This window comes from Vicugna pacos, chromosome 1, assembly GCF_048564905.1.
Source record: "Vicugna pacos chromosome 1, VicPac4, whole genome shotgun sequence".
Classification (NCBI taxonomy): Eukaryota; Metazoa; Chordata; class Mammalia; order Artiodactyla; family Camelidae; genus Vicugna; species Vicugna pacos.
The window spans coordinates 66,308,085-66,328,136 of record NC_132987.1 but is presented as its reverse complement, the minus strand read 5'-3'; the positions used below and the strand labels follow the sequence as shown (position 1 = coordinate 66,328,136).

Genomic DNA, 20,052 nt, shown 5'->3' with positions numbered 1-20,052 from the left:
CATGAAGTTTAAAAACAGGCAAAACTGAGGTTGAGCAGACTATAGTGACTGGGAAGGGGCAGGAGGGGAATCGGATGGGGATGATGGAAATATAACTTACTACATGGACGTTTATGAGGGTAAACATGTAGGCACACACTCCTGAGCTGTGCACTTAAAATGTGTGCATTTTGCCACACATACATTATGCTTCCATTTTTAAAATGAGGGGGAAAGTCGCATCTAGAACATCAAAATCTGTGCAGCCCAAATGGGAAGTGGGAACTCCCCAGCCAAAGAGATCTAGGAAGGGTTACTGCAACCTCCACTCTGGGGACCAGGAAACCCTATGACTCCCCAAGAGTCTGGCTGAGCCCTAAGGGCTCTTGATTCCTTCTGCTCACTCTTTTTCCCTCTGCAGCAATACAAGCATGAAACTCAGACAGTGTGCTCCTTAAAAAAAAAAAAAAACCACTCATGCCGAGCACTTGGTGAGTTTGATGGCCTTTCTGCAAATCTAAAGTCCCAGGGAGGGTCTCATTGCAGAGCACAGGCTGGCCCTCTTGCCATCCAGCGGGCTGGACCGTCTCCTCTCCGTCTGAATACAGAAAGAAAACTGTGTTTCTCAAGTCAAGAAGCCAGCCAATTCCCAGGCCAGAGTCTCTGCTTCCTCCCTGGAGGGGGCTGGACACTGTGTGTGGCCGCGCCCTCTGGCTGAAGCAGGCTAACTGCCATTTCCCCTTCCCAGCTTCCTCTTACCCTTCACCTCCAGGCCCTAGGGGAGCTCTGAGAAATGTTTACCATCCCATGAAGGCAATTTGAAAACCACTGCACTAAACTTCAGGAAAGGAAAAAACTGACTGAAAAAAAAAAGGAATTTAAAAAGAAGCCATTGAGGGGGTGGATATAGCTCAGTGATAGAGTGCATGCTTAGCATGTGTGAGGTCCTGGGTTTAATTCCCAGTACATCCAGTTTAAAAGAAAAAAAAAAAAGGCCATAAGCCATGTGTACGAAGAGTTGGAGTAGGGAGTGGCTGAGGCAGAGATTCTAGTTACACTCATGTCAAGGGCCCTGGATGCTTTGGGGTCTGACAGGCAGCCACCCATCAACCGCCTCAGGAGCCCATGTGCATTTCAGACATGCAGACACCCACCGGAAGAGGCTACCAGCCCGTGAAGTCCCCTACCCCTCCACTGAGGCCTCCGCACCTTCCTCCCTCCTCTTCCCCTCACGGTCACGGCCCTTCCTACAGGCCTGGCCCTGCTTAGATTTTAGCGGCAGGACTGACGTGGGCTCCCTCAGTCCCAGCCTCTTTCAGCCCCTCCTCAGAGGGTGGCTCTGCAGTCTATTCAGATTTGCTATTTTCCTTCATGACTTAATCTTAGAGGATTTTATGATTCTAAGAATGTATCTATTTCTTGCTGGTTGTCCAATTGGCTGGCATATAGCTGTTCATACTATTTTTTAAATAATCCTTTGTATTTCTGTGGTATCCATTGTAATTTCTCCTCTTTTATTTCTGATTTTATTTATCCGAGCCTTTTCTCTCCCTCTTTTTTTTTTTTAGTAAGTCTGGCTAAAGGTTTGTCAATTTTGCTTATTTTTTCAAGGAATCAACTCTTAGGTTCATTGATCTTCTCTGTTGTCTCTTTAGTCTCTATTTCATCTATTTCCACTCTGATCTTTCTTATTTTCTTCCTTCTACTGACTCTGGGCTTCGTTTGTTCTTTTTCTAGTTACTTTAGATGTAAGGTTAGATTTTTTATTGAGATTTTTCTTGTTTATTGAGATAAGCCTGTCTTGCTATAAACTTCCCTCTTAGTATTGCTTTTGCCGCATCCCATAGGTTTTGGTATGTCACATTTTAATTTCCATTTGTTTTCAGGTATTTTTTAATTTCTTCCTACTTTTATTGTGTTGCTCTTAACTTCTTCCCTTAAGTTCTTAACTTCTCCCTGTAGATCTGTTAATATTGCTTTATATATTTGGTATTCCTATGTTAGGTACATATATATCAACAACTGCTATGTCTTCTTGAAGAGTTGTCCCTTATCATTATATAAAGTCCATCTTTGTTTCCTGTTTTTTTTGTTGTTGTTGTTGTTTTTGCTTGAAGTCTATTTTTTCTGAAAGATATGGCTACAACTGCTTTCTTGGGGGTTCAATTTGCTTGGAGTATTAACTTCCATCCCTTCACTTTGAGCCTATGATTGTGTTCAGAGCTGATATGATTCTCCTGGAGACAGCATAGAGTTTAGTCTTGTTTTTAAATCCACACAGCCACTCTATCTCTTTTGAGTGTTGATTTCAATCCATTTATATTTAGGGTGATTACTAACAAATAAGGACTTAGTACTGCCGCTTTATCTTTTGTTTTCTGGTTGTTCTATATCTCCATTGGTTCTTTTTCCTTGTGTTTCTGCCTGCCATTTTAGTTTGGTGGTTTTCTATGATTTTTTTTCAGCTTCTTTTTATGTTTTGTGTCTCTGCTCTACATTTATGTTTTGTGGTTACCATGAGGTCTGTTGAAAACGTCTTGTAATAAAACGGTCCTTTTTCTGCTGATAGCATCTTTGTTTGCCTACACATGTTCTGTCCTTTACCTTTTCCTCTTTAATTATCTTTTTGTTGTTATTGTTGTTGTCTCAAATTATGCCTTTGTATGTTGCGATTTTGTTACCAAATTGAAGTAGGGGAGAAGGGTGTAGGGGGAGCCAGGGTCACAGGCACCTTTGAGGTTGTTAGGTTCACAGCACCACTGCTGCAGGCAGGGATCTGGAGTTGCAGGCATCTCCCCAGCTGGAGGGATGGGATGACAGGCCCCACTGCCACTGTGGCCCAGCTCCCTGCGGCTGTGGGCACCGCTGCGGTTGGGAGGCCAGAGTCATGTGTGTCACCTCCCCTGCTGCTACCAGGCTTTCTGGGGCTGCAAGTTCAGTAGCCACAGCCGGGGTTCTGGGTTTGCATGCACTGCCTCTGCTGTTTCCCCAGTTCTGCCTCCTCTATGTATTTCTGTCCACCGCTTTTAGGTGTACAGATGTGTGGAACTCTCTGGCATCCTGTGGTGTTTGAAAGAGGAACATTTGTTGAGTTATGGATGTTTTACTGATTGGAGATTGAAGCAGGGAGACAAAGGGAGCATTTCGTGCCACCATGAGGCTGACGTAATCTCTACAATTTTTAAAACTATTTACCATTTGATGACTGTTGGGGTCATTTTCAGTTTTGGGCTATTATGAATAACGCAGCTATGAACATTTGTACACAAGTCATTGCGTAGACATATGTTTTTATCCTTCTTAGGTAAATAGCTCGAAGTGGAGATACTGGGACGTACAGTAAGTGATACATCTATCCCAGCCCTGAACACTGGGTTTACCTGTGTGGGGAGCAAGATTGGGAGAGGGGGAGGGGGGAAACTGTAATGGTTTATTTCTTGAAAATAACTACCAAAAAAATGGGAAGGAAATACGATAAAATGTTAGAAGTTTAGTTCTGAGTGATAGGAATAAGTGTTTGTTGTTTTATTCTTTGTATTTTTCTGTATTTTAAATAGTTCCAGAAATGTAGATAAAAGTAAAATACAAATATCCAGCCAAGATTCTTCAGAGAGAGACTTTTACTTTCTTTAAAGAGTCAATTTTAAACAATCAGCCTTGACATTATTAATAGATATTCCTTTCAAAAAATGAAATTTTTGTTAGAGGTTTTAAACTTTGGGAAACTCTCTGGTTGTGGTTTTCGATTTCCCACTTCAGAGGCAACAGGATGGAACCACTGTCAAAGAGAACGCAGGGAAGTCTTGTTACAGCAGGACTCCTAGACACACTCATTCGTTCCTCCCCAGCTCCTCATCCTTCCCAGTTGCTGTCAGCGCAGTCTGTTGAGGAAGAAGGACTTACATCAAGACATACTCGTTTTCCCTGTGCCTATAAAACATTCTATAGGCGGAGCTTGTGAGCAACGCCCGCTTTAAAGGCCGGAGTCTCCGCCCTTACCTGACCACTTGCATCCTGCCCAGCGAAGAAGCAATTAGCCAAAATGATGCCTGGAGGCTTAACTGAAGCCAAGCCTGCCACTCCAGAAATCCAGGAGATTGCTAACTCGGTGAGTTGATGCAGCCCATTAAAATGTTTAATCCAAAGACTTGGTTCCTGGTTTGGCCTCGTGTTAAGAGTGTGGGTGAACACGAAAGCCAGAACATGGCGAAATGTGTGGTTTTGTTCAGTTTTCCTCACAACTGAAATTTTTTTCAGCTGGAACCTCTGATAATGCTAACTATGAGAGTGATCTTGAGCAAGTCACATCCCTTCTCTGACCCTGTTTCCCAATTTGTAAAAGAAGAATTTTTATTAGATCATCTCCAAATTTTTTACAATGTCTGATTCTAGGATTACTAATTCAGTTTCTGATGATGCTTTTCTAATCTCCCAAGTGGAGCCAACATGTAATTAAAGTCTGAGGTTGTCAACAAGTGACAAACTAGACCTCAAATGCACTGCGGGGAAATGTTTTTAATGGGTTGAATGAAGAACAATTTCACAAAAGCCATCCACTTCCAAACTTCCTACAGATTTGACTAAATGGGCAATGTTTTAGTCTTTTAGAATTTGGAAGTTGATCAAACTAGTAGAAAAGTGGTGTAGTCTATGGTGATTCTAAAATTACGGTGAAGATAGAATTCAATGTGTTTAGCAAGTTGATGCATTTTTCAAAGTGTTGTCTGATTAGCTATCACCAGTATAATAAAATGTATCATATTGCATATTTTATGAAAAGAAAATATATACAAATTGCTATTTTAGGCTTGTAAATTGTTGCCCTGTTTTCTTGTACCATTCCTTCTTGTTTTTTCTCACTAAACCTTCATTCTATGACACTATTTGACAAACAAGATCAGCTTCTTATGTAAGAGGAAGAGATGGGATTCTCTACGTGAGGGCACTGGGAAGCTCTCTAAGAGAGCAGATGACTGGAATTCTACCACTCATTCTGATAGTATTGGCATTAACACCTTTATTCAAATCCCTGTATTGGGTCGGTGTTCTCAGGCTTGCATGTGCACATGAATCACCTGGAGGTCTTATTAAAATACAGACTCTGACTCAGTGGCTCTAGGGTGGGGCCTGAGAGTCTGCATTTCTTACCAGCTCTGGTGATGCTCAGGCTACTGTCCATGACCTCACTTGCCTATAGGACCAGAGATACACGATATCCTGAGAGGCCTATGGGAGATGGGCTTTCTAAACTCAGAGGGAGGCAAAAAATTCTCAGTTTCATCTGAGAAATAGAGATAACGCCTCTTGCCCTGTGACCTCAGAACTGTGAGGACTAATGAGAGTACGTGCATACAAATGACTTGGAAATGAGAAAGCAATGTGCATCGGTGAGGCATCACAACCGTTTACTTCAAATTTTTGCCTGAAATCATCCTGACCTTGGAAAATCCCTCTGAGACTCTCCAGAAGCCAGCGCTATAAGGGGACTGGGAAACAACAGAGATTTGAAATATAAAAGGTAGAAGGCGCAGAAAATTTTATTAATTTTTTAAAAGCCTATCTTGGTACGCAAGAATAATTTTTTTCAAGTAACAAGTTATGAGAAAGCCTTAGGTTGTTAATAATACCTGTCTGTGAGCCACATCTTAGGTTTATAAATTAAGTTGAAAGTGTGTTTCTTGCTGCTTATTTCAGGCTGCAACCCTGCCAGAGAGGTAGAATAAGAGACAGCCATTAAGAGTAGCTACCTCATCCCAAAATTGCTTTGCAATTTTAAAAGCCAGGTCCTCCATTTGACTTATTTCATAACCCCTGGGGCAGGGACGGAAGACATTCTGCCCATTTTTCAAATGATGAAACTGAGACTCAAAGGGGTTAATAACCACCTAGTTAAGACGTTAGCCTATCTCCAGACTTTTGATCACCTGCCTTTCCCACCACACAGTGGCAGCAACATGACAAAGTATTTGGGTGAGCAAAATACACTAGGGGGAGGCTGGGTGGCAAACTTGTCTTCTCTATGCAAGCTGCCAGCCTCCGTTTTAAATCAACATGAGAAATGAATATCAATGAATCATTTCTTGAATATCTCTTAGGTGTCCAACATTGTGTCAAATGTCGTGGAAGACCTGTAAGGCCTGTAAGATATGGCCCCTGTCTTCAAGGAGTTTATGATCCATTTAGGGAAGTCAAGCTATCTGGAACATAATATAAAACAATCTCCAATTAAGTCCTTTTTCATAATCGTAGGTTTTGGACTAGGAAAAACATAAGAGATTCCTTGTCAAACCTCCTTCCTTTCAGATGAATAATTGCTGTGTGTTAAACTCAGAATTACTTATCTTCCTTCTCTCACAGGAGACAGCCTCAGGGGACAATTCCCAAATTAAATGCTGGAAGTTTGAGGGATAGTCAGTCAGGAACACTTTATAGTTTAGGAATCACTTTCACATCAATTGTATCATTTATTCTCTCAGAAACAATCCTAAAAGACAACTATTACTACCATTTTTAGGTGAGGAAATTTAATCAACACCTCCAAGATTACAGAATTATTTAGTTCCCCAGGCAGGGCCAGGCACACAGTTAGGCGTTGGTAATCACATACCTAGTATGATTTGAAGGGGTCTCAGGGAAGACCTCCACTTACCTGCCATTTACCTTGTAGTTTTGTTCCTTTGATGTTCTAATGTATTTCTAGTTTTCAAATTCGCCTGTTAAAATGCAGTATTCTGAGGTTTCTCAGCTTTCCCTGTTCTTACCAGAGAGCTTCGTAGTGGAGCCAGCTGAAGGAAGACCTGCTAGGGAGGGAAGGAGAGGAGGGGAAGGTCATCACACAGAGAGGAAAAAGTATCAAAGAAAAATGATGACTGCAGGTTCAAGGAATTTGACGTCAAAAGGGAAGAGGGATGTTGGGCGAGGTCAGAGAGAGAGGATCAAACAAAGGACCTAGGGTTGAGAGGACCTGAACATTTTTGAAGGCAGAAGAAGGGGTTTTGTCCATTCTGAAGATAACAGAGACTGGATGAGAATGGTGGTGTCATGCACTAAAGAGTGTTAATGGCACTTGTGACAGAGTACATGTAGAATAAACCCTCTCTTCCAAGATTCTCTGTACTACTTAAAGGTGTTTGCTATAATCCTTTTCTATCCTCTTTTCTATTTGAGGAGGCAAGTTGTAATGAAGGAAAACAAGCCTTGTCTCTTCATTCAGAAAGCACTGATTTTGTACATAGTACTGGGTGAGTTGCTGCTGGGGCAGAAGGGACATAGAGATGGTCCCTGCCCTCAAATTTAAAAATTTACAAAATAGTTTGGAGATTAGAGATATACACAAGGAAATAAAGAGCCATACATGGCCAAATCCATGAAAAGCCACAGTATGTGTAATTAAGGACCAAATGAATGGCCCTACCAGCAAAAGCCTCTGGATCATTACAGCTGATTCATTATCTTATGTCATATGAAAAAAAAAATTGGATGAGAATTCTGAGTATGTTTATGTACAGGAAAAAAATGCTATTTCAATAAGTATTTTTAGAAATAAGGGCTAGTATTACACATGCACAGATGCATACACACAAAACACACACCCCTAATTCAAACCTGACTCCTGAATACCATTCCTGGCATACAGATCATGACTTTTGTCTGCCAGGACACTACGCAAACATCCCATCTGCATCCCATTATGGGCACACCCCAGAGCCTAGCATGTCACAGCTCTCACTCACCCACAGATTTGTGTTGTTCTCTCTGACCGCAGCCTCCCCATCAGTCACCCCTTCCACTGCCCCACACCCAGACAACTTGACATTCAGCCACATCAGAATCTTTCAGGCACGCACCCTCCTGGCTTCATCAGAAGATGCCTGGGCCCCCTGGCTCACTCCTCCAGCCTGGACTCCATGATGGGTGGTTTCACACTCCCCTCCACCCCTGCTCTCCATGACATGACCGCATGAGCTCTGGCATTCCGGTCCCCAACTAGAGGTCACGCCCACTGCCGCCACTTCCTCCTCAGCTTCTGCTCCAGGTTCGGAGAACTTTGCTCAAGGAAGATGCAGAATCACACAAAATTCACTCATTAGCAAACCTACGAATTCATGGCAGCGAACAATGGCAGCAGGACCCTGGGGCTGCCAGAACATCCTTTAAGTCATAGTCTGCTGGTCCTTTTCTAGAAACCCCACAGAAATCCATCTGGACCGTCTCTGCCCTCCGTTTCTCAATCCCTCCCATCCCCGTGTCCCAACCAGTCAGTGTCTCAGTTCCTCCTCTTAGGGTTGCAGCCATCTGGTGCGTGAATGCCCTGATTTACTTACCCCTGCTGATCTCATTCCTCCCTCCAGTCTAAAGCTTTGTCCTGCTTTCTCAAGCTAAGTGCCATCATTTCTTGCATCCTGGGTGCCTTGTCCCATACTTCCCCTTGCCCTTAAAACTGTCACATGACAAATGTCCACAAGTCACCTCTCACCAGCTCTACCATACTTTCATGCTGCTACCCAAACTCTTCCTTGTCACTCTGTAAAACTTTCCAAGACACAGTCTATCCATGCTACCACCATAATCTTTCTATCCATTTTCCCTAAATTATGCATAGCCCAAATGTTTCTGCATAATGATTTCAAGTGGTGGAAATGCCTGGGTGTAGGGTGCAGCGTGGCTCAAATCTTCGGATCCCAGAGAACAAACAACTCACCAAGATTCATGCTCTGCAGCAAAAGAAATGCTTGAAGTGCTGCGGGGTAGCTGCATTTGACCAGGTGCTCCTGTCTGGTAGCATCCTCCCCTGGCTGCAGCCCATGTGGCAAACCTATACTGTTCCCTCCAGTCTCTCAGCCACCATGACGCATGGTGGGCTGAGGAGGGTGAGTGCCAACTATGTTCAGCTCAAGATCTGTCAATTTACCACCAGACTCCGGATCCCCATTGCCAGCTGAACTTCATCCTCCTGGCATCTGTCCTGGGGGGTTTTTCAACACCAACCTGTCTTCTGGAACTGAAGGTTCACTGACCAGCTCCTTCCTAGTCTGCCCCTTTTCCTGCTCCTCATCTTAAATCTCATCACCTTAATCACCTTAAATCTCATCATCCCAGGTTCATAGCATCCAACATTAGAGAAGTACAAATCTGTTTTACTGGAAAGGGGGAGCAGAGCTACCGGTACAATGAACTTGAATTCAGGGCACCCAGCCTGACAGGCACCAGTGCACTTATGGAAACAAACCAGGACATTTGAAATCAGCTCCTTCATGGGAAATTCTGGACTTGTGGACTGCATAGAAACAATGGAAAGTATACAGATTTGGATGGGTTTCTAGGACAGATAGAAATACAAACTTCTGATATGTGGCTTAAAAAAAAAAGATAAACCAGATACTTAGCAGGCAAGGGATTTAAAACTTTAAATAACTATACTTAGTAATATTTCAGCCTTAAGCGGTCCTGTTCTCCTGGCAGCCTCAGGTTCCTCATCTGCAAAATGAGGCTTAAATAGATAATTGGGGGTTGAGTGTAGAGACTAACCCTTTCCAGCTCAGCTCCTTACTTGACCGGTACCCAGTGTTGGCTCAAAAGGGAAAGGACAGAGCAAAAAGACAGCAACTCTTCCCTCCCTCAACTTCTCTGTGCACGCTTGTCCACTTGTCTCCTCTCTCTCCTGTGCCCTACCTCTTCTTATTTCTTTCTTTCTCTTCTGTTTTTTCTCACTATTTGTCTTCTTCCTCTCTCTACTTTGGAACTTGGCTTTCCATCTCAAGAAAGCAATTACATTCTTCCCATCTATTCTGAACCGTACAGGAGGATTGGGTGGTGGTCCATGAAGTGCTTGCCCTTCAAAAATGGTCTGAGAACTCAAAGAGTTTGCAAATGTCTAGGTCTCTGGAAACAGTTCTGGTACCCAAACTGAGGCATTAACAGAGAAGGATTCAAAACATTTGCCCACTGATGGGAAGGACTGGGTGGCCTTGGGAGAACCCTAGATCCACTGGAGGCCTGACTAAAGCGGTCCAGGCACATAAAATGCTTCAGTTACTGGCGGGGAAGCAACTTCCCAATAAACAAGGTATTCGAACTCACACATTTGTTTCCTTTCCCTCTAAATGCTAGAAAAGGATTAAAGGGGGGAAAAGGCACAAATCCACAGATATAAAGACGATGACATTGGGGCAGCCATTATGGAAAACAATATGGAGATTCCTCAGAAAACTAAAAATAGATTTACCATATGATCCAGCAATCCCACTTCTGGGTATATATCTGGAGGGAACTCTAATTTGAAAAGATACATGCACCCCAATGTTCATAGCAGCACTATGTACAATAGCCAAGACATGGAAGCAACCTAAATGTCCACCAACAGATGACTGGATAAAGAAGTTGTGTATATTTATGTGGAATACTACTCAACCATAAAAAATAAAATAATGCCATTTGCAGCAACATGGATGGACCTAGAGATCGTCATTCTAAGTGAAGTAGGCCAGAAGGAGAAAGAAAAAACCATATGATATCACTCATATGTGAAATCTAAAAAAAAAGAAAAAAGAAAAAAAACTCATCTACACAACAGAAACAGACTCTCAGACATAGTAAACAATTGTATGGTTACCGGGGAAAGGGGATGGGAAGAGATAAATTTGGGAGTTTGAGATTTGCAAATGCTAGCCACTATATATAAAAATAGATTTTTAAAAAAGAGCTAAAAGGGCTAATTTCCCCTTCCTCATGCCACCGTACACTGAAACATAAAAGAAGAAATGAATGGGCAAAAAGAGACAAGAGATGGGCAAACACTTCAGAGATATCGATAAAACCTTGGAAGATGGAAAACATATGAACAATGGAAAATGACTGAGCCGTCTAGACAGAGCCCAAGCCACACAGGGGAATGTCTGAGCCAGGAGCACGCAGATTCACGCTGCAGATCTCCAAAGTGGCTCCAGAGATAGCAACACCAGAAACAGGAAGACGAGAGTGAGGCATGGGGCTAAAACCAGGAGAACTGATGGAAGATCGGTATGAGGAGCAGTTAGACATCCCTCGCCCAGATCCTTCCCTCGCACTATCCTCCACCCTGGAAGACAAGCTATTACCGGTCCTCCACTCGGGCAGGAGATTGGAGCTTTACTTTTAGCAGAAACTGAGTTAGAGAAACCACAGTGGACCCTAGAATATCAGGCCCAGCTGAGGGTAGGAATGGAAGACCTATACTGAAAACTGGTGGATTTAGGAAAAGTTTATGTATTGAATCTGAGACCCTCTCGCTGCCTCCTCCTGCTTGGTTCAGGAATGCTGGCATCTAAGCTTGTAGCCCTCTGTGGTAGACAGAATGATGGTCCTCCAAAGATGCCCACATCCTAATCCCCGAATCCTGAAATACGCTACCTTACATGGCAAAGGGACTTGCAGATGTGACTAAATTAAGGGTCGTGAGATACGCTATACTATCTTTGCAATTTTAAGTCTGAAATTATTTCAAAATTTAAAATTTTATAATGAAGTAGTAATTATTGGTCTCCCCTTATTAGTAATCAAACACATATACCTCTTCGTAGCATATTTAACAGATTTGTAAACTACATAAATGGAGCTCAACACAGGTTTGGTCATTTGTTTCCTCTTTTCTTTTCTTCAGGTTAAATCACAGCTTGAAGAAAAAACAAATGAGGCTTATGAAGAATTTGAAGCTGTAGAATATAAAACCCAAGTAGTTGCTGGAGTAAATTACTACATTAAGGTTAGAGCTCAACAGTCACTTTAGCACTAAAGGATATTGTATCTTTCACTCTATGTAATTTTCTCTGTCACCCCTACCTTATAATTTGTTCCTTCTCCTTGTCCTAAATCGAGATACCTATAAAGCATGATACTTTCCAAGTGGTAAATTCTCAAATTTGAAAGATGATGGTATATTTACATTATCTTTTTCTGTGAACTTAGAAAGCTTTCTTATTTTGATCCTTAACTGAATTTCCAGAAAATGTACAGAAAAAGATTTTATAGTTTTCAGAGTTCAGAGCATGTTTAACTTGTGGCCACGGCTGCTTCAGGTGTGAAGTGGGATCCTGAAGATGTGGGATGTGGGACTGGACCAGATGCTATCTTGACACTTATTTCACCTTAAAGCTTTGTGATTCTATGTGTCTAAATTAAATGGACTTAAGGAATGACTTGAATCATTAGGTGGGAAGATAATTTAAACCACTTTTGCCTTTTAAATAAACATTTTGAATAGTGTAATTTAAATAATTTCTGCCACTCAATAAGTAGATTAACTTGTGACATTGTAGGTGTAGTTTGGAGCAGTGGATCATTAAAAGTATTTTAAAAATTAATTTTATAGCTATATCAGAAAATTAAATGACATACCAATCCAGCACTAATTGAAGAAAATATTGGTGAAGTTATTGAATCCAACAGTTTAACCATAGATATTTGGAGGGCATATTTGTCCTTTTGTATTAAGAAGGTGATCACTCTGATTTAATAAATAATAACAACAGACATTCAAATGTATTTACTTCATCTTTACTAAACTATTTGACCAGGGCACAGTCTGGCTTATTTCTCTTTAACAAACAATTATACTTAAGATATAAAAATATTTTAATGTTTTCAGCATAAAAATAAAATAAGCAGGGCTAACCAGCTAAGCATGAGAAAATTACAAGACTGGGTCACGTAACTAGGTCAACTCAGTCCTACCAAATTTGACCCCTAGCACATGCCACACTCTGGGGTACTGCACAGGAGTGAGATCCTGCCTTATCCTCAGAAAGCAATGGCCTTGTTTCCTCCTTTCCTGCTTTCTTCGCAGCTGGAAGAGAATGATTTCCAGTTAAAAGTGGTTTTGTTCAAAGATAAGAAGCATTCCATCAAAATTGGCATCATTATTTTAATAAATTATGATTAATCCAAGTACGTAACTTTTATATACTAACCAGCTCAGATATTTCTTAAAAAGCCCATCAGAAAACTGTCTTGAAATTATCTTGAAAATTTCTTCCCTTAAGACCAGTCTTAACCACAGTCCCCTTCCATCTGCTATCATATTTTTCCTACCGGATTACAGGCCCTGATCCCAGCTTCCTCCTTATTTCCTGGCAGTCTAGCTGTTGATCTCTTTCCTCTGAGCCACTCACTCCTTGGATTTCAGGTCTGGCTGGTGTTGTGACCTCCTTTTGTTCTGTCAAGAGGCAGGTGGTAAAATGGAAGGATTTGTAGGCTTTGCTGTCAGGCAGTGCTGCGTCTGAACTCTCGCAAAACCTGTGTGATCACAGCCTGTCATTTTCTCTGAGCCATAATTCCCTTACCTACGCAATGTGAGTAATAATAATCTGATTTGCAGGGTGGAATAAATAAACTAGATGTTTATGATGTGCTGGGCACTGTTCTAAGAGCTGGGCCTGTATTATCTCATCTAACCCTCTTTACATACTATCTATATGTACGATCATTTCCTCACTTCCTTTGTGCTACTCATGAGAAAATTGAGCTCTGGGGAGGCAGAGTAACTAACAAAGATCACACAGCTATAAGAGCACAACCAGAATCTGAACCCAGGTAGTCTGATGCTTACAGCTGCGCTGCCTCTAGTAACATATGCAAAGCCTGGTGCCCTGTTCCAAGCACAGAATAAATGTTTTTAAAAAGTTGCCCCATAGAGTGAAAAGAACACAGATGATGGGGTCTGGATTTGAATTTTGGCTCTATCACTTATTAGTTGAGAGATTTGTGGAAAATTACTTAATCTCTCTTAATCTGCTATAGCACCTGTAAAATTGTCACTGTTCCACCTTTTTTCAGGCCTATAATAAGAAGTAAATATAAATCAAGTGTGTAGAATGGTCATCATAGTGTTCAACTCACAGCAAACATTTGATACATGGCATTTACTAAAATTAGGTTAGTTAGACTCAAAGATACAAAGGATGAACTAGTGGTTACCAGTGGAGAAAGGGAAAGGGGGAGAGGCAAGATGGGGGTAGGGGATTAAGAATTATTAACTACCATGTACAAAATAAATAAGCCACAAGTGTATATTGTACAGCACAGGGGAATAAAGCCATTCATTTGTAATAATTCTAAAAAATAAAAACAAAATTAGGTTAGGAAGGGACATCAAAGCACAATAAATATTATTCAAGGACAAAATTGAACCAGGAACAAAAGTGGAAATTTTTACCATGATTTTCTAGGTCCCAGATTCATGCCCAAACTACCATTTCAATCTTCATACCAATGATTTTCCAGCAAGATCCCTTACTTTAGAAGGGAAACAAGACTGTCCACTGCTGGGCCCTGCCCAGTCCTACCAGTGGGTATTTATACAGCAAATTCTAATATTAATAGTGTCCCAATTTGGGAGTCAGGAAACAGAATCGCCAAAAAGTCTGCCACTTATTTTCTTGATCTATGCATTTTAAAAATGAAATGAAACTCTGGACTTTCATTTGTGCCCAGAGTAGAGTAAAATATCAAGTAAAATAAACCCAGGACCTATGCCTCCTGCCCTGCCTTTCGCCTGCCCTTTCTCTCATAAAATAAGGTGGTGGGTTTATGAAAACCAAGGGTCTAAGAATGCTGGCCTAGGAATGCAATTCCAGAAAAGCTTCTTGCAGCGAAGTCTTTATAGGTCTGTAGATCTTTCATGTGAATGAATCTCCTTTTTCATTTTTTCTTTTTTTTTTTAACCTTTCAGGTACGAGTAGGTGAGAATAAATATATTCACCTAAAAATATTCAAAAGTCTTCCTCAACAAAATCAGTCTTTGACGCTTACTGGTTACCAGACTGACAAAAACAAGGACGACGAGCTGACGGGCTTTTAGCAGCATGTTCCAAAGGTGGCCAGTTCTTTCCACTGGCTGCTGATGGATGATCCCTGCTAATAAATGAAACTAACAATAAGGAGTTGTCCCTTACCAAATAAATGAATCTTTTCAACTAGTTCTCGTCTATTTTATATAATAGTAATTACCTTTTCTTTCTCAGAATCAACATTATTGCTTTAGAGTAGAAATTCCGTACAAATGGATGTCAATTGGAAATCTTACAAAAATTGGTCAGGCCTAATGCAGCTGGCTAAAGGATGATACCACCACCACTCGTACCACCAGCAGGCTAGGTCATGGGCTGTCAGTGCCCTGGGGCTGCTGAAAACCCAACATGCCATCTCCATCCTCACATTTTAAAAGAAAATCAAGTATTTTACAAAATACATTTATATTTTGAAACAATCTCCAACTTACTGATAAGTTGCCCCCCAAGACTTCCTTCCCGACATTTGAGAGTACGTTATCTACAGTGATGCCCCATCACCAGTAAATACTTTACTGTGCATTTCCTACAAACAAGTATGTTCTCCTGAGTAACTGAAATACAGCCATCAACGCTGGGAAATTAACATGAAACTTTTGCTAGCATCTAATCTTCAGACAAGGTTCAAATCTCCCCACTCATCCCAAAAATATCCTTTATTGCGAAAAGCTCCAGTCCAAAACCATGTGCTCCATTTAATTGCCATTTTTCTCTTTTTAACACTTTTATTGCAGTATAATTTACATACCACACAATTATATACAAAGTATACAATTCAGTGGTTTTTAGTATGTTCAAAGATGTATGCAACCATCATCACAGCAAATTTTAGAACATTTTCATCACCTTGAAAAGAAACACCATAAACTATCATCCTCGTCTATCCTTTGCCACCCCTAAGCAAACACTAATTTACTCACTTTTTGTCTCTATGGATTTGTGTTTTCTAGACATTTCCTATATATGGAATCATACTATATATGGTCTTTTGTAACTGGTTCTTTTATTTAACAAATGTTTTCAAGATTCATCCATGCTGTAGCATGTACTAATATTTTATTCCATTTTGTGGCCAAATAATATTCCATTTTATGGATATAGTACATTTTGTTTATCCATTCATCAGTTAATGGGTATTTGAGTTGCCTTCACCTTTTGACTATTATAAACAATGCTGCTATAAACACTTGTTACACGTTTTTGTGTTTACAAATGTTTTCATTTCTCTTGGGTATACACCTAAGAGTAAAATTGTTGGTTTATGTGGTAACTCTGTTTAATTGTTCAAGAAACTTGAACAAGGAATTGTTCAAGGAATGGACTGTTTTCCAAAGCAGCTGCCTCATTTTACATTCCCACCAACAGTGTAAGAGGGTTTGGATTTCTCCACATTCTCATCAACACTTGTTCTTACCTGACATTCTGAGTGGAGCCATCCTAGTGGATGTGAGGAGGTATCTTGCTGTGGTTTTGATTTGCATTTCCTTGGTGACTAAGGCTGTCAAGCATCTCTTCGTGAGCTTATCATCCGTGATCATATCTTCCTTGGAGAAATGTCTATTCAGATCCTTATTCTATTTTTATTTTTATTTATAATTTTTATTGAGTATAGTTGATTTACAAAGTTGCAGGTATACAGCAAATTTACAAAGATTCAGTTATATATATGTGTGTGTGTGTATTCTTTTTCAGATTCTTTTCTATTGTAGGTTATTACAAGATATTGAATATAATTCCCTGTGCTATACAGTATGTCTTTGTTGTTTATTTTATATATAATTTTGTGTATTTGTTAATCTCAAATTCTAATTTTTTCTCTCCCCACCTTTGTCTATTTTAAAATTGGGCTATTTGTCTTCTTATTATTGCGTTGTAGGGGTTTTTGCATATTCTGGAGACAAGTACCTTAGCAGATATATGATTTGCAAGTATTTTCTTCCATTTTGTGGTTGCTTTTTACACTTCTTGATGGTATTCTTTAAAGTACAAAAGATTTTAATCTTAATGAAATCCAAAGAGTCCATTTTTTCTTTTGTTGCTCATACATTTGCTGTCAGATTGAAGGATTCTTTGCCAGATTCAAGCTTATGATGATTTACTACTGTTTCTTCTAAGAGTTGTGCAGTTTTAGCCTTTATATTTAGGTCTTTGATCTCTTTTGAGTTAATTTTATAAATACTATGAGGTAAGGATCTAACTTTATACTTTTACATGTGGTTATATAGTTGTTCCAGCATCATTCGTTGAAAAGACTATTCTTTTCCACATTGGTCTTGGCACCCTTCTTGAAACAGTTGATCATAGGCACATGAGTTCACTTCTGGACTCTCAAACTATTACATTAACTTGTTTATCCTCATGCCTGTGCCACACTTTCTTGACTACTGTTGCTTTATAGTAAGTTTTGAAATCAGAAAATGAGTTCTCCAATTTGTTCTTTTTCAAGAAATTTTTTGGGGGGTCAGGCAATTAGGTTTATTTATTTGCTTAATTAGAGGTGCTGGGGACTGAACCCGGGACCTTGTGCATGCAAGTTACACACTCTACCACTGAGCTGTACCCTCCCCCAAGAATGTTTTGATTCTTCTGGATCTTTTGAATTTTCATATAAGTTTTAGAATCAGCTTGTAAATTTCTACCAAGCAGTCAACCAGGATTCTGATAGGACTTGTGTGACTATGTATTTCAATTTGGGGAGTAGTGTTATCTTAAAAATATTAAACCTATTGATCCATGAATAGGATGTCTTCCCAATTATTTATATATTCTGTAATTTCTTTTGATAATGTTTTATAGTTTTCAGAGCACAAGTTTTACAGTTTTTTCTTAGATTTATTCCCATGAATACTATTGTAAGTGAAATTGTTTTCTTAATTTCATTCTGGTTGTTAATCCTTGGTTGTTAATAGAAATCTTTCCTTGGCCTTACCTAATGGATTTTGGACTGAATTGTTTAGGAAGGAGAGGGGAAGAAGTGGAAGAGAGGAGAAAGGAAGGAAGAAATAAAAGAGGAAACTTGTTTTAAAGGTACACTAAATAATGTCTCCCTCTGTGTTCTGCACTCTGCTTACTATCCTACAGTGCCGCTTGCGAATCCCCCCGCCCCTGAATGATGATAGTAGTGTACATTAAGTGCTTATTATATGCCAGGTAGGGTTCTAAAGACTTCACACATATAATGCATTTAATTCCTGTAACAACCTCCTGAGGTAAATGTTGTTACTGTCCCCTCTTTACAGAAGACTGAGCATAGAGAGGTTAAGTTACTTGCCCAAGGCCTCAAAGCTACTTAGTAAAGTGAGAATATGATCCCAGGCTGTTTGTCTCCAGAACAAATGCTCTTAACCTCTACCTTCTACCAACACAAGGCCAGAATCCATTTATTCAGCTATTTTGACCCCTGAAGGAGATAAGTAAGGGCTTGAAGAGTGATTGAGGGGGTGGTGTTACAACTGACAACTCAATGCTTCACAATAAAGAAACTGCTCTATTCACCTGCCTTCAGCTCTTCGCATGTAGAGATTTTGTTCAATAAATGAAAAAAGATCTCTACTGGCCTAGTAATAATCCTTTTCTGAACAGTGCAAACATGGGCAAACATCTAAAGCGGTATACACAGAAGAGCTAGTCGAAGATACATGAAACTTCATAATCAGGTTGATTAGATTTGTTTTTACTTTATCTTGATTTTGATATAGAAAGTCGGAATATATCACATGTTTAAGAATTAGTCTGATAAGGGACACACAGCACCTATGCAAAGACAATCACACTGTTTCACTTTCAGAAATAAAAGACTTGAATAAATGGATAAACATCCTGTTGCTTGTTAGGTAGGGTTCATGGTAAAGAGAACACAATAGTAAAGAGAATAAATAAGAAAGAAGATCAAGTACTGTGTGTAGCGATTCTCAATTTTGCCTGCATATTAGAATCACTTAATTTATAAGTTTAAAAAAACCTAGGTTGGGGACTCACTGCAGACCAATTAAATAAGGATCTCTGGGAAAGAGTCTAGGTGATTCTAATGTCAGCTGGGATTGACTACTATTATGGTATAAAAGAAAAGAGAAAATGGTTTAATGGAAATACTTGCCCTAATAAAATTTAAAATATATTTCAAAGTTTAAAATTTATTACAAAATATTTCATTTTTCTGATAGTAGATTACAAAACAAAAGAGATAATGGAAACAGAAAAAAAAGTCAGAAAGTGTGACCCAAATCTGTTTAAGTTGGGTAAAATAAGGACAGTATGAAAATAATTTTTTATTTACAAAATGTTGTAGAAAAATTACATTTTGGGGGGAAATAATCATTTGGGTCCATATTTTGTATATATCATAATAAATTACAAATTGGTTAAAAAGTGGGAAACTGGAATGGATAGTTACAGTGGAATTCTTAAAAACAGTTTTAACCCAGAAGATAACTCTTTTTAAAGGGAGTGGCTTATTTTAAAGGATAAGGAAGTGGTATTTGAACAATTAGACTAATTCCCCAAGAATTGTTGAGATTCCTTGAGTAACAAAAAGAAAACAGACTTACAACTGAATAAACTGTTGATGGAAAGGGTGTTCAAAACATGATTGGCCATTTAGGGCTTATTCAGATAAAGGAACAAGTTTTCCCCCAAAAGACCTATCTTCCCTTAGCAATACTATTGCAATTGAAGGAAAAAAATTCATTTCTCAAACATTTCCCCCCACCAAATCTGAAGTATAATCTGGGAGCAAGAATGTGTACTCTATTGTAAAAGTTATTTTCACTAATCCCAAAGAGAGAGACTGAGAGAATGAGCTCTTGCCTTGCAAAGAAGAGGGACTCAACTCCGGTATCTGTCATGCACTTCCAGAATTCTCTGCCAGTGGACCATGGTTAAAGGACCGGGTATAAGGCCAAGTGAAGATTCAGACGTCATGATTCTGCCCAGGGTTGTAGGCAATGCCTACTCTGTTCTTTCTTGGGAAACACGTTTCTTCACTTCCCTAAGGGAGTGACTCAATCAATTTTTGGCATGTTTCTCATTTAGGAGAGGGCCAAAACTCATCCTTGGTGCTGAAGGCTTCTGAGGTCTCCCAGGTTTCCCGTGCTGGAACTTGAATTCAGACACTGTAGGGAGTTTCTCCCAGGGAGCTATCCAAGCACGTCCCTGGTGCTCTAAACGACAATATGAGAAAGTACTGGATGAAGAAAAAATGTCCTAATGCCAATGGACTATTTAAACAGAAAGATACTGCTTGGCCACCTGA

At 39.9% G+C, this 20,052-nt stretch overlaps 1 protein-coding gene and 1 long non-coding RNA gene across 3 annotated transcripts; one reads left to right on the top strand and one right to left on the bottom strand.

Moving 5' to 3' along the window:
- Positions 1 to 3,591: 3,591 nt before the first annotated feature.
- Positions 3,592 to 14,501, bottom strand: LOC140698016 (uncharacterized). Of its 2 annotated transcripts, none has more exons than XR_012075379.1 (3): positions 13,045 to 14,501; positions 6,629 to 6,779; positions 3,592 to 3,860 (listed from the first exon to the last, which is right to left on the bottom strand). It is a non-coding gene; the product is annotated as an uncharacterized lncRNA (long non-coding RNA). The 2 variants fall into 2 exon arrangements; XR_012075389.1 differs by having other exon boundaries at positions 6,629 to 6,776.
- Positions 3,940 to 14,924, top strand: CSTA (cystatin A). The gene is made up of 3 exons (XM_006215748.4): positions 3,940 to 4,087; positions 11,618 to 11,719; positions 14,684 to 14,924. Exons 1-3 carry the CDS (start codon positions 4,022 to 4,024, stop codon positions 14,810 to 14,812), a joined length of 297 nt encoding a protein of 98 aa, XP_006215810.1. The 5' UTR covers positions 3,940 to 4,021; the 3' UTR covers positions 14,813 to 14,924.
- The last annotated feature ends 5,128 nt before the right edge of the window (positions 14,925 to 20,052 follow it).